The sequence below is a fragment of the Panthera uncia genome, assembly GCF_023721935.1.
Source record: "Panthera uncia isolate 11264 chromosome B3 unlocalized genomic scaffold, Puncia_PCG_1.0 HiC_scaffold_1, whole genome shotgun sequence".
Classification (NCBI taxonomy): Eukaryota; Metazoa; Chordata; class Mammalia; order Carnivora; family Felidae; genus Panthera; species Panthera uncia.
The window spans coordinates 107,295,143-107,307,843 of record NW_026057582.1 but is presented as its reverse complement, the minus strand read 5'-3'; the positions used below and the strand labels follow the sequence as shown (position 1 = coordinate 107,307,843).

Sequence of the window (12,701 nt, the reverse complement as noted above, 5' to 3'; positions counted from 1 at the left end):
GGCTACTGTTACCAGACAACACAGGAAGGGCCACACCGGACAGGAGATGCTCGCACCATCACAGGCCCTGCCTCCACTTACCCGGCAGCCACATTTGATTCCTTCCTCGCCTCGAGGACACCACTCCTTCCAGCCCTGCCTCTGACCTGTTCTCCACGGCACAGCTTTGCTGGAGGTCTCGTGAGCAGGCACGGGCCTGGTTGTGTGGGGGCTGAAGCTTATACAACTTGGGGAGCCCTTGATTAAAAACAAAAAGCAAGAAAAAGTGAATAAAAAATTAGGTACGAAAGTGAATGTTTAGAATGGAAAAGAAATCACAGCAAATTATTAGAGTCTTGGAAATTTGGTGTCTCTCTTAACAGAGATCTCTTTGGGTAGTTTCCTGGAAATGTTTCCCTAGAAATACTTCTTTTTTCTTTTAAGTTTTTATTTATTTATTTTGAGAGAGAGAGAGAGAGAGAGAGCAGGAGAGGGAGAAGGAGAGAGAGAATCCCAAGCAGGCTCTGCACTGTCAGCACAGCCCTATGCAGGGCTCGATCTCATGAATTGTGAGGTCACAACCTGAGCTGATATCAAGAGTCAGATGCTTAACCAGCTGAACCACCCAGACGCCCCAGAAATACTTCTTAATTACAACCTGGCTTCACTCCCTCTGGCTACCTGTAGGCCAGTGGTTCTCGAAGTGTGGCCCTGACTGGCACGTGAGGATGGCAGAGGAAAATACAAACTGGCCCCTTCTGTCTGCTGAATCAGAACCTCTGGTGATGGGGCCCTTCTGGTGAACAAAGTCTCAGTCCTCAGTTGGTATTGGACGGGGTTTCTATTTTTCATGGTGAGTATACAGCTTCATGGATTGAAAATGTCTTGTCTCCCGCATGAGCGCCTTCCCAAACACAGGGTGATTCCGAGCGAGTGCTTTGGCCTCGCCCCTGCAGGCCTCCCCACCAGCCTCAGCTCTGTGCCCCCACCCCTGGCCTCCAAGGCCCCACCTGACTTTGCCCCACCTCTTCTCCCCACAAGGCTATTAGCAGGAGCCCTCTCCTCTCCTGCCTCCTGCCTGCCTTTCCTCTTCTCAGCCCCAACAGAGTAGTCAAATCCTCCAGCCAAAATTCTCTGGGCCTAGAAACAGGTGTGAAGAAGTGACTCCGTCTGGGGGAAGAGAACCTTCCAGGTGGAGGCGGTCAGGCGAGGAGGGAAGGAGGCCGGACCAAGGGCAGGCCCCCTGTCCACGTGCCTTGTATACATTAGCAAGAGCCCCCCTGCCTTCCTCCAGGCACGTGCAGCCCCTCATCAGGCCCCACTCATCCCCTGAGCTGGGGGCCCTTGTGCAGAGCACAGCCTGTGGGGCCACCCATGCCAAACCTAACAAAGCGGGTGCCACCCTGGAGTTGGAGCCCCACAGACAGGGAGCCAGCAGCTGCAGAGGACCCTGGGGAAACACTCCCCTTCCGGGGGTGGGGGGAGTGCAGCACAAACCAGTGAGAGGACACAGGAATGTCAGCAGCTTCTGCCAGAGGGGTGGGAGTTCTAGGTGGCAGAGGAGGGAAATGAAGAGCAGCCTTCCTGACTGGGGAAAGTCACCTAAGAGGCCTCCCCCTGAGCCCCCTGGGTAGCTCGCTGTGGGCTCTGAGACCCCAGTGCAGGCATCACCCCACCCCTGTTCTCAGGGTCCCCAGAAGGAGGGAAGGGAACCAACCGATTGTGCACTAGTCATTTATTCTCTCAACAGTCCTGTGATGATGCCCGGTGCAGAAACTGAGGCACAGAGCAGTGAGATGATGCTCCGGGGTCACTCAGCAAATGAACCCAAGGGAAGGATTTGAATCCAACCCAAGAGCAGGAAGCCCGTGTCCCTTCCTCACTCTGTACCGCGAGGCCTGGGCAGCGGGGTGCCCACTGCCCGGCTGCACCACCATGGCAGGGCTCCCTGCTGCCTCCAGGATGGTGTGTGATGGGCCTTAAGTAAGACGGGGTGCAAAGTGCCAGGCACCAAGCAGGAGTTGTCAGCCCCCAGCTTAGTCCCAGGGGAGACAAAAGACCCCCCCCCCCCCCACTCCCTCCCCAGGGCAGGGACCCCCTTCTGTGTACTCACCGACACTTTCCCGGTGTCCACGGAGGGCTCCCAGGAAGGAACCAGGGCACGTGTCCGTTTACTACAGAGCATCAGCGTCCTGATGCAGGATGAGTCCTGGGGGAGCCCTTTCCGCAGACTCATTTTCTCGAAGTGAAACCTGTCGCCCTGGCCGGGCGGTGGCGGGGCATCAGCTGTGCTCGGGGAAGCTGGAATCTGACCCGGGCACTGGGCCTGGTCTCCATGGCAGCCGCGGATTTATTACTGGGGCCTCCACCCAGCTTGGCGGACTTTCGACTTGGAGCCGGGAGGAGAGGGACAGAACAGGCGGTTGTGGGAGCCGGGAGCCCACAGGCGACAGCCTGAGGCCCCGCGATGGTGAGTAGGGGGCTGTGTCGTCCAGCTAGGCTGCCCCCACCCCGCACTGGGGGGCGGGAGGTGCTTTCCTGGAGTCCCCTCCCTGACTGTTCTCCTCTCTCTGCTACAGGCCAAGTTTCTTTCCCAGGACCAAATTAATGGTAGGTTGGCTTTGCTCTTTAATTAGCAACTCACGGCAAAATATGGGTCTCATTAGGCAATTTGCTCTGCCCGTTTTTTTTTGTTTTGTTTTGTTTTGTTTTGTTTTGTTTTGTTTTGTTATCGGTGGGAAGGAAAGCGGCTGGTGGGAGAGCTGGTGGGAGAGCCGGGCCCACCCAAAGGCAAGGGGCCGCCTGCTGCCGGGGACACCACAGCCGAGAAGGTGGGGGTAGGGCTCAGAGGTGGAAGTGTGGCTATGACATTTGTCGGTGTGACTTACAAGTTAGGGAGATAGGAATGGGCACTCTGGAGGTTTTTCTCCGGGGATCTGATAGCTAGATTTGGGAGGAGGGATAGGAGGTGGAGAGTGCGGTCATTGACTGCTTATGGCTGAGAGTCAAACAAAAGGAGCTGAGAGGCAAAAGAGCCCTGGTCTGCACTCTTGGGCAGGCACTTCTGCTCTCTGGGTCTCAGTCTCCCCATCTGTGAAACGGGGATCGGCTAAGGTGGCCTCTGAGGTCACTTGTGCCCTGACAGCCAGCCTAGTTTTGGAGCATTTACTCCCCAAGTCCCCTAGCCCGCCTGCCACCCAGCCGGCCTCAGTGTTGGCACGGCACAGCGTGGGGTTTCCACAAGGCCAGGTGGGGAGATCTGGCTTACATAGAACTCAGGGACCCGGACCCGAGCCAGGGGGTGGGCAGCAGAGCCCAGCTAGCAACTGCAGGAGCCAGAGGTGTGCTTAGGGTTCCTTGGGCAGGGATTCCAGAGTTCTAGGTCCCCGGAGCTTGGTCTAGAGTGGGTGGGTGGGTTGCAGGCTCCAGGAGAGCACCTGGTCTTAGATCGCTCGACATGCTCACCCCAAGAGGAGGGCCAGAGCAGGGACCTCTCGCCCAAGTCTGAAGGGCAGACTGAATGCTGACTCAAGGCTGGAGTCCAGCTGTCAGTCTCGTGAACCCCCCTCCACCAACCCACGCCTGGTTCCGAGGCTCAGTGACCTGTGGAGCTCCCAGAAGGGAAGAAGGAAATCTTCCCTTTGCATCCCAGTACCCGACACCAAGAAAGTGGCCACTAGTGCTTAATAAATGAGAAATTGGGCAGATGTGGCCCGCTGGAGTGGAAAGGCCAGGGGTTTTGGAGGCAGTGACCTGGGGTCCAGTCACCCCTGAGCCTCAGTGTTCTCATCTGTGAAGTAGGGAGAATGACGCTGACTCACCAGGCTGCTGTGAGCAAGGGACAGAGAGGAGGTCAGTCATACACACGACCCTGGGTCTGCCTCGGGCCGGTGTCACCCAGACTTGCTCTAACTAGCATGAGCCAGGTGGTATAATTGTAGGAGTACTCTGAGCTGGTTGTTGAAATGAGCCATTACTGAGTAATGTAGCATCAAACAGTGTTCCAATCCCTGCATCTATACAGCAAATGTTTTAAAATAGCCCTATTGCAATCAGTAGTGCTAAAGATTTGAAAGAGGTTCAGTTTCACGAATGTAATCTGTCCAAGGGTGAGAAATAGTGTAACAGTAGCTCACTTATCAGATTTAGCGACATTACATTTATTGGGAAATAAATGTAACAGCCTTGCTGTTTTGTTCCAGCACAGGAGATCCAGTTCAGATCTGGCCTTCCAGATCTTTCGATGGTATATTTGTCAAGGTGGGAAGAAAGAATGTATTTTATGAAACAGTCTGTTAGGCGATGGGACTCCATTTGCCCCTAGCCCTGCTGATGTCAGGGGCACCGTCCCAGTTACTGATCCAAGTGGGAGAGAAAGTTTGCCCATCTGTAGAATCTGTCTGATTCCAGGCCCCATGACCTGTGATGACTGCCTTGCAGCACTGGTCAGAAAAGCTGTCATAGGATGAGGTCTCAGAGGGCAAACTGACAGAAGACAAGGTGGGGTGGCCGTGAGAGGTCCCCAGGAAGGGCACTGTGGGAGTTTTAAGGCCTACAGCCAGGGCAGCCCCCGCTCTATCCCTCCATATAAGGTGATGGCACTGGGCCCTCTTGGAGGGAGTTAGGTTTTGCAGGAACCAAAGGTGGGATCTTAGGCCAGGCTCTGGTGTTGCTTCCCTGGGACACTTCAGTTTCTGCTCCCTGGTCACATATGTGTTCTGGCCCTCTTCAAGCCCAGGCTCTGGAAAGTTCTGAAAGGGCTAGGCCTTCCCATTCAACCTTTCCACGGGCACAAAGGCAACTGATTGTCTCTAAACCCCACCGGGGAGGCTGCCTTTTATTAGCAGCTCTGCTGAAATCCTAGGCTGCAAGGAGAGGCCTTAATCGGGGAACTGAAGGGGCTGAACTGGGGACCTTCCGTCCCTCTCCCCTCATCCCCTTCTGCCCTCTGGTGGCCTCTGCCTGGGAATCTGGGATCCAGAGTGGCCTCGAGGGTGGAGCTGAACTTCAGGAGCCAGGCCCTCAGCTGCCCAGCCTTCAGTGGCCCCCTCTACACAATGGGAAGGGTAGAGGTACCACGTGGTGCATCACAGGGTCATTGCAGGATGAAACGGGCCCAGGTGAAGTGCTCAGTACTGTGAGCCGCCATTGTTTTGTTGTTATTATTACAGGTAGGGAGCCTAGGGCCCAGCCTCTGAGGCACCAGCCAGGTGGTTTGAGGAACAGAGGAGCTGGATGCTGAGAGGCCCCGATGGCGGGAAGGGGGGGGGGGGTGCACCACCCTGTGGGCCTCAGGGATTGGAGAGTCACCCGGGCAGCTTTTGACCAATTCTGATGGCAGCCCCACCCCAGCCTGAATGGGAATCTCAGTGGTGGGGCCCAGGATCTTCCCCAGCTCCCTGCTGGCCTCACTGTGCCCTCAGGGCTGAGAGCCGGGCTCCCCTGGGCCTTGAGACTGGGTCTAGAGAAGCCTCAGCTCTGGCAGTCATTGTGTCTCCCCCAGGGAGGAAGGGTTGAGGACAGCAGCAAGCCAGATTTAGTCAGAGCCTGGGACAACGTCCTGGCAGCACCCCTTGAAGTCTTTGAGAAAAGGACCAGGGCTTGTGTCAGAGGACAGCTTGAGGGTTCAGCAGCCTGGAAGCGGCGGGCTGGAGAGTGGACACAGCAGTGCCCACAGTTGTGACAATAACTGTCGCCACATAGGAGAGCTATTCTCTGCCAGGCCTTCCCAGAAGGGATTTCTGCTCCTCTCAGTAACCCGGAGGCATTATTTCCCTGGTTTCCCACATAAGCTGTCTTTGCCAAGGTGCCCTGGAGCCTGGACGCCCTGCTGTAGATTCCTGGTCTCCATGGGCTGGCCCTGGAGGGTAGGATTGCTTTCCTCTGGTTTTATTCAGTTAGGGAGGGGGAGAAAAGAGAAGAGAAAAGAGAAGGAAGGGAGGAGGGAGAGGCAGGAAGGGACAGCGAGGGAGGAGACAGAAGGGAAGTCAGGAGAAGGAGGGTGATAGGGTTGCCAGATAAAATACCGGACACCCAGTTAAATATGGATTTCAGATAAACAGCAAAAACCTTTTAGTATAAGTATATCCCATGCAAAATGTGGGACATACTTATACTAAAAACGTATTCACTGTTTATCTGAAGTTCAGTTTAACTTGGCAGCCCTGTAATTTTTTTTCCTTAAAAAATTCTTATTACTCTATTTTTGAATAGGCAGGATACACATAGCTAAAAAATAAGTAAAAAATATGTCCAGTGTAAAGTTTCTCTCCCATTCCTATTCCTCAGTCTTCCATTTTCCTTCAGGCAATTTTTCCAATTATTTCTATCATTAAGTGGTGTTTCTCTCCCTTTCCCCCATTATTTATTTTAACACAAATGGCAGCATATTAGATGGACTATTATGTCCTTTGCCTTAGTCTTACTTAGCTCTGTTCTTGGAGATTGTTTTGATTTGTGTATACGATTCTGCTTCATTTTTTTTAAACAGCTGCAAAATAGTCCATGCTATGACTATAATGTAATATATTTAGCCAATCTTCCATTGATACATAGTTAGGTTGTTTCCAATCTTCTACTATAACAAGCAATGCTACGACAAATATTGTCACAGAATAGCACAGACAACACATGACGCACTGAAAGCAGAAAGCCCCTGGTGCATGTCTAGCAGGATGTACATGGTCACCCTAGATTCTTTGCAACACGTGGTGTGTTGGATAGATGTTAGTGTGGCCCTCAGGATCCCCATCTCCTAGTAATCATGTTCCAGTATGATCCCCTACCCCTGAGTGTCGGTGGAAACCGTAACTTGCTTTTAGTCAATAGGATATGGCAGCCCTGTATTTTCATTTGCTGTATCTGGCAACTCTTAAGAGGGGAAGAGGAGAGGGAGTCAGCAAAAGGAAGGGGGCGGGAAGGGAAAGGGAGGACAGAGAGGGCATGGGGGTGGAGAGCAAGTATGTGCGGCTGACTCTCTCTTCTGGGCTGTGCACAGAGTACAAGGAATGCTTCTCTCTGTATGACAAGCAGCAGCGGGGGAAGATAAAAGCCACTGACCTCATGGTGGTGATGAGGTGCCTGGGGGCCAGCCCGACACCTGGAGAGGTGCAGCGGCACCTGCAGACTCACGGGATCGGTGAGTGGGCGCTTGCCGGAGGGGAATACACTATCTGGGCTGGTGGGTGGGCCCTGAGCCCCCCAGCTCTGGTCCTGGGGAGGGGCCCAGCAGGGGGTGGCCCAGAGGGTGGGGGTGTGAACAGCTCAGCCGGTGGAGGGGCAGGTGGGAGTCAGAACTCACCAGTGCTAGCTGTGGAGACATCTGGCCAGGTGTACAGTGTATCCCTCAGGCTTCCTTGAACCCTCATAGCAACCAGTGCCCCCCCCCCCCATTCTCGCACAGAGGACCACGGGATCTAGACGTTCCAACTAGGTCATCACAAACCTGCCATACAGATAGGGCCAACAGCGATCCCCTGTGTCTCCCTTGGCTGAGTACTTGTCACGTGCTTAGCTCGAACAACTGTGAAGTAGGCATCATCCTGTTTCATAGGTAAGAACCAAGGGTCAGAACCATTAGGTAACTTGCCCAAGTTCTTAAGCCAATGGTGGAATCAGGGTTGGGACCTGATTCTTCTTCCAAAGACTGACCTCCTAAAAACGATGCAACACTCCAAGAAAAAGGGTAGAAGGAAACCCACCCAAGATGCTACAAATTGTTCTCTCTGGAGATGGGATTAGGGATAATTTGTATACCCTTTATTGTTGTTTCTTGTTTGTTTGACAGTGGGAACATACAGGACTTTGATAACTAGAAACAAGTTTTAATTTTTTTAAATTTATTTTTGGGGGGAAGGGCACCTGGGTGGCTCAGTCAGTTGAGCATCTGACTCTCGATTTTGTCTTGGGTCATGATCCCAGGGTCGTGGGACTGAGCCTGCCATCAGGCTCTTCACTGAGTGCGGAGTCTGCTTAAGATTCTCTCTCTTTCTCCCTCTGCCCCTCTCCCCCACTTGCGCATGCTCTAATTAAATTTTAAAAATTTATTTTTTAGGGGCGCCTGGGTGGCTCAGTCGGTTAAGCGTCTGACTTCAGCTCAGGTCCTGATCTCACAGTTCGTGAGTTCAAGCCCCATGTTGGGCTCTGTGCTGACAGCTCAGAGCCTGGATCCTGCTTTGGATTCTGTATCTCCCTCTCTCTTTGCCTCTGTCCCACGCATGCTCTATCTCTCTCTCTCAAAAATAAACATTAAAAAAATTTTTTTAAATTTGTTTTTTAAAGAAACAAAAATAAGAAAACCCAAAAAGAGAGGTGTCAGAGGCCAGGATGGATGTTGCACTGGTAGCTGGACACACAGGAAGGAAAGACTGGCCCAGAGGAAGGAGGTAGACCGGAAAGAGCACTTGACCTGAAGCCCAAAGGCCTCGGTGTCTGCACCTTGTTGCTCGTCTTGCAGATGGGTTCGCACCACCTGCTAGGGTTACCCTGGGGTCCCAGCAGAGCATACCTGTGGCAGCGCTAGGAGCCTATCCTGGAGGCAGGCCTCTGAAGATCTGGAGCCTGGGGATGGGGTGCTTCGTGACTGAGATCCCCTGTTTCCAGCTCTGAAGGGGTGGTGGTTTCCTTTGGCTTCTGTCTCCTCCCAACAGGAACTTGTGGTGAGGGGAAGTTCTGACTTCCTGCACTTGTAGCCGGCCAGGGCCTGGGCTGAGGGGCCCAGGCACGCCTGGAGGAGGGGCCTGGGCTGGGGAGCCTAGGCCGGAGGCTGCAGTGAGGGGAAAGGCAGGTGAGCGGGTGGGACTGGGGCCTGAGGTTCCAGGTGGGTCACCTGTGCATCCTTGTGGATGTACTGCAATGGCTGCAAGCATGGACGCATGGGGTACCTCCCTCCAGTTCAGGGCAGGAGGGAAGCACCTGGAAGAGGGGCAGAGGAAGTGTGCTCCATCCTGGTCCTGCCACTGCTCTGTGAGATGACCCCACGCTCTGGGGCCTCTGTCTCCTTAGTGGGCAAAATGGGCAATGGTAGCCATGGTCACTGAGGATTACTGGGAGGATTGAATGAGGCAGATCCATGGTGGGATCTCAGCCGCATCCTCACTATAACACCAGAACCATCACGGCACTCCCTGAAGTAGGTGGCCCTTGAACTGGCCATAAAGACTTGGGCAGGGGGCCAGTTAGCTCTTCCGTCCCTGCTCAGTCTGCTGTGTTTGTGGGTTTCCCAGACAGAAACGGGGAGCTGGATTTCTCCACGTTCCTGACCATTATGCACACGCAAATAAAACAAGAGGACCCAAAGAAAGAAATCCTCTTGGCCATGTTGATGGCAGACAAGGAGAAGAAAGGCTACATCATGGCGTCCGAGCTGCGGTCAAAACTCATGACACTGGGGGAGAAGCTCACCCACAAGGAAGGTAAAGGCCTGGGTCCCTCCTTCCTAACAGCAGCTCATCCATAAGGAGCATCCGTGGTGGCCTTCGCCTGGCACCTTCTAGCAGCTCAGTGTGCCTTCCTACCTCAGAGCAGGACAAGGGGCCAGGGTCTTCTGGGAAAGCCCTTTGGACGCTCTATGGGATGACCCCAATGCTGGGCCATCCTCTGGCAATCTTCCAGCCTAGCCCCTGGGCCCTGCCACACCAGCCATCCCAGGCTAGCCACCAGAGGCTGGCATTTCCAGTTAGGCCGCTGGGCCTGCCTATGGTGGGGCCGGGAGGGCTGGGCTAGGACACAAGCAGGCTGGAGGAAAAGGCTTCAGTAACCGTGGACCTTTTAGCCTTTGGTTAAATCATAAGGGACCAGCAGAGGGGTTGCAAGGTTGTGGTTTGAATTAGATTGGACTCCTGGTCCGCCCCCCCCCCCCCCCCCCCCCCCCGCCATTTGCGGGACCTCAGATGAGTTTCTTAACCTCTCTCACTCTCCTCGGTTTTCCCTTTGGGAAACAATGTTACAATATACAGTCCCTCAGATCCTCCCAAGAGCTAACATTCTGTAAAGCAGTCTACTTAAGATTTTATCCGCAGTCACTAAGGCACAGCACATTTAAAAATAGCGCTACAGACGGCAGATTCAGCTTTCCCCCGCTTTTTCAGGCTGCCAGCTATCACGATCCCATCTTTCATTGTAGCTGTGTTAATGTGAACCAGGGAAAAACATGGGCTCTCCTTCGCTCTCAGGCTCTGAGGACACCGCTCGGCCTTTTATGTTCCAGGCGGTGTGTTGGCAGAGGGGGCCGGCTGGGACCTTAATTCTTACGGTTAATGATCTCAGTCTAAAGCAACACCATGGCCCCCAAACTCACACGCATGTTGTTTGTTTAACCAGTGAAGTGACATTTCAAACAAACTGGTAATGTGTTCCAGACAAGCGGGAAGCCCGATTTCCCTTCCTCTCGTTGTGGGAGAGAGGAAAGATGATACTAGAAGTAGGAATCTTTTACCCTGGATGACTGAAAGAAAATCTTCAATTTTATTAAGAAGCAGCCTCCAAACAGCTGGAGAAGGCTGCCAGGGAGGCCTCCATTCGAAGGCCTGGGACAGGCTTAGAATTTCAGCACCCTGGTTCTTTATGGGGTCAGAGGGACCCACCGCTCTACCCAGAAGGCATCATCAGCGCTTGGCCGTGAAGCGCAGCCCCTTCTCTGGACAGGAGAAGGCTGCAGTGCTTGATGTCACAAGCTGGTATTGGGCCTGTCCACTGGGAAGGTCTGAACCAAATGGCTGATGGGTAGAAGCTTCTTCAGGAAACAAGATAAATTACAGTCTCCGCAACATTCTAAACATACTCAGAATTACCATCAGCTTAAGCACACAGCAGAGAAATTACATTTTAGGGGAGGATGGACGGTTGAGCAGAGAATCACGGGATATTTCCCAACTGCCCAGAATTATGTGTCGGGGACATCTAGTGCCAGGGAAGTTGACACAGGGCAGTGAAACGGTTTTTGCAAGAGGATGAGGATAGCCCAAAGAGCCAAAGGTAGGCTGGCCCCAGGAGGCCAGTGTGGAGAAACGTAAGCCGAAATGGCCTTTCTTGCCAACATCTGGGACAAGCTAGTATTTTGTCTGAGGAATCCAGAACCAGAAGAAACAAGTAAATGATTTTTTTTTTTTTTTTAGCAATGTCAGAGAACAATGACAGTTTTGTATACTGTGAGCTTTAGACACAGTTGAATTTATTTTCTCTCATACTACCCCCATCCCTAAACGCACACGTCCTAAAAGAGAGGTGATGGTGGCCGACACCACTTGTCACCAAGTCCCTTCTTAGGGTGGCGCAGGCCAATTTGGAAGGGAGAGCTGGCAGGCCAAAGCCAGGGACAGGGTGGCCCAGGATGGGGCTGCTGAGGCTGTCTGTTCTGCTGGGAGGCTGAGAGGGTGGGCTATAGGAGGTAAAATCCACATCAAACGTTTCTGGAAATACAGGCACAGGGGTCAGATATTTTTCTTAAAAAAAGATGAAGAGAAAAACAAGCACAAAGTGGCTTCAGTGGCTTAATCCTCACTTAGTACACCTCCTTACCCTCTATCCTGGCCCCTACAGAAAGCCTGATTAGCTCAAAATTGAATCAGTGGCCTTCAGGGACAGGGGATGGGTTGTCTGTTCTGTTCACTAGTTTATTTCTTAGTCTACAGGAACGGTCCATTGGACACAAGGGAAGTCCTCTGGGGAGCCTCAGCCCCCCAGTAATTGACTCGATGTCCTATCATGTAACACTATGGCCAACCTGAAAAATTAATGTGATTTTTTGCAGTGGACGATCTTTTCAGGGAAGCAGAGATTGAACCAAATGGCAAAGTGAAGTATGATGAATTTATCGACAAGATCACCATCCCTGTGCAGGACTACTGAGCGAAGAGGATGTGAGGGAGCCTCCCGCTGGCCCTGGAGATGCAGACTGAGGAGCTTCTGAAAAGAAAAGTGTTCCGTTCCCTCTGGGGAAATGGTGAACACGGCAGCGGGGTGACATGACTCTGCTGTGTACCAGAGGGTAGCTTGGCTCTGAGACTAAAGGATCTCAGCCGTGGCATCAGCAGGCCTTTAATAAAAAGATTTATACTGATTTTAATAACTACCATTAGTCCAGCCCTTTATAGCATCGAAAGAGCCCAAGGTTTGGAGTTGGGCCCGGGTTCCAGTTCCGACTCTGCCATTTGCCAAGCTATGTGACTCTGGACTCTGGGTAAGTCATTTCACCCCCTCAAAGCCTCAGCTGGATTCCTAAAGTTAGATTCCTACTTCTTACCTTACAGAGCCCCCTGAGGATGGTCTGAAATAGTGGCTTGAAACCGCCATTGCCAATCGCAGAGCACTGTGCGGTCCTGAGTTACCATGCGGGTGGGTCTCCTAAAAAGGACAATCTACCAAAAGACACTATTCTGTATTTGGGTGCTGGAACCATCCTCCACGTTTCCAAGACAAAGCCAGTGCTAGCTGAGAACCAGCATCAAGCAAAGAGCTAAAACAAATGAACGAAAGATCATGGTTAACATTTCTTGTGGCACCACGGGGCCGCTTACAAATTCTTATTCCCAGCTCAGCACATAGTGACACAGTTCGGGATATTCATTCATAAACACAGACCATAGAGTGAAAACCGTCGTGTTAAAACAGGGCGGCATCGGCTAAACAGCAGGAAGAGTGATCTGGCTTTACAGCCCACACCACAGGACATGAGATGTGACACGTTGCATTCATCAGGACCCCGCAGAGCTTGAGAGGAGCTC

General features: G+C 52.7%; 1 protein-coding gene across 6 annotated transcripts; it reads left to right on the top strand.

Annotated features, from left to right (window-relative positions):
* Positions 1-612: 612 nt before the first annotated feature.
* CALML4 (calmodulin like 4) lies at positions 613-12,046 on the top strand. Of its 6 annotated transcripts, none has more exons than XM_049611828.1 (5): positions 613-832; positions 2,559-2,589; positions 6,977-7,117; positions 9,204-9,392; positions 11,729-12,046. In XM_049611828.1, the coding sequence occupies exons 1-5, from the start codon at positions 830-832 to the stop codon at positions 11,824-11,826; spliced, it is 462 nt and encodes a 153-aa protein (XP_049467785.1). In that variant the 5' UTR covers positions 613-829; the 3' UTR covers positions 11,827-12,046. The 6 variants fall into 6 exon arrangements, with proteins under 6 accessions (XP_049467785.1, XP_049467783.1, XP_049467782.1 ...); XM_049611826.1 differs by lacking the exon at positions 2,559-2,589 and adding an exon at positions 2,127-2,449; XM_049611825.1 differs by lacking the exon at positions 2,559-2,589 and adding an exon at positions 2,118-2,449.
* Positions 12,047-12,701: the final 655 nt, after the last annotated feature.

What these genes read in the sequence shown, in the direction of transcription:
- CALML4 (XM_049611826.1), top strand. Translation starts at nt 2,182, where the DNA reads ATGAGTCCTGGGGGAGCCCTTTCCGCAGACTCATTTTCTCGAAGTGAA. An exon ending in CAGCCTGAGGCCCCGCGATG is followed by an intron (nt 2,450 to 6,976) that starts GTGAGTAGGGGG and finishes GGCTGTGCACAG; the next exon opens with AGTACAAGGAATGCTTCTCT. An exon ending in GAAGCTCACCCACAAGGAAG is followed by an intron (nt 9,393 to 11,728) that starts GTAAAGGCCTGG and finishes GATTTTTTGCAG; the next exon opens with TGGACGATCTTTTCAGGGAA.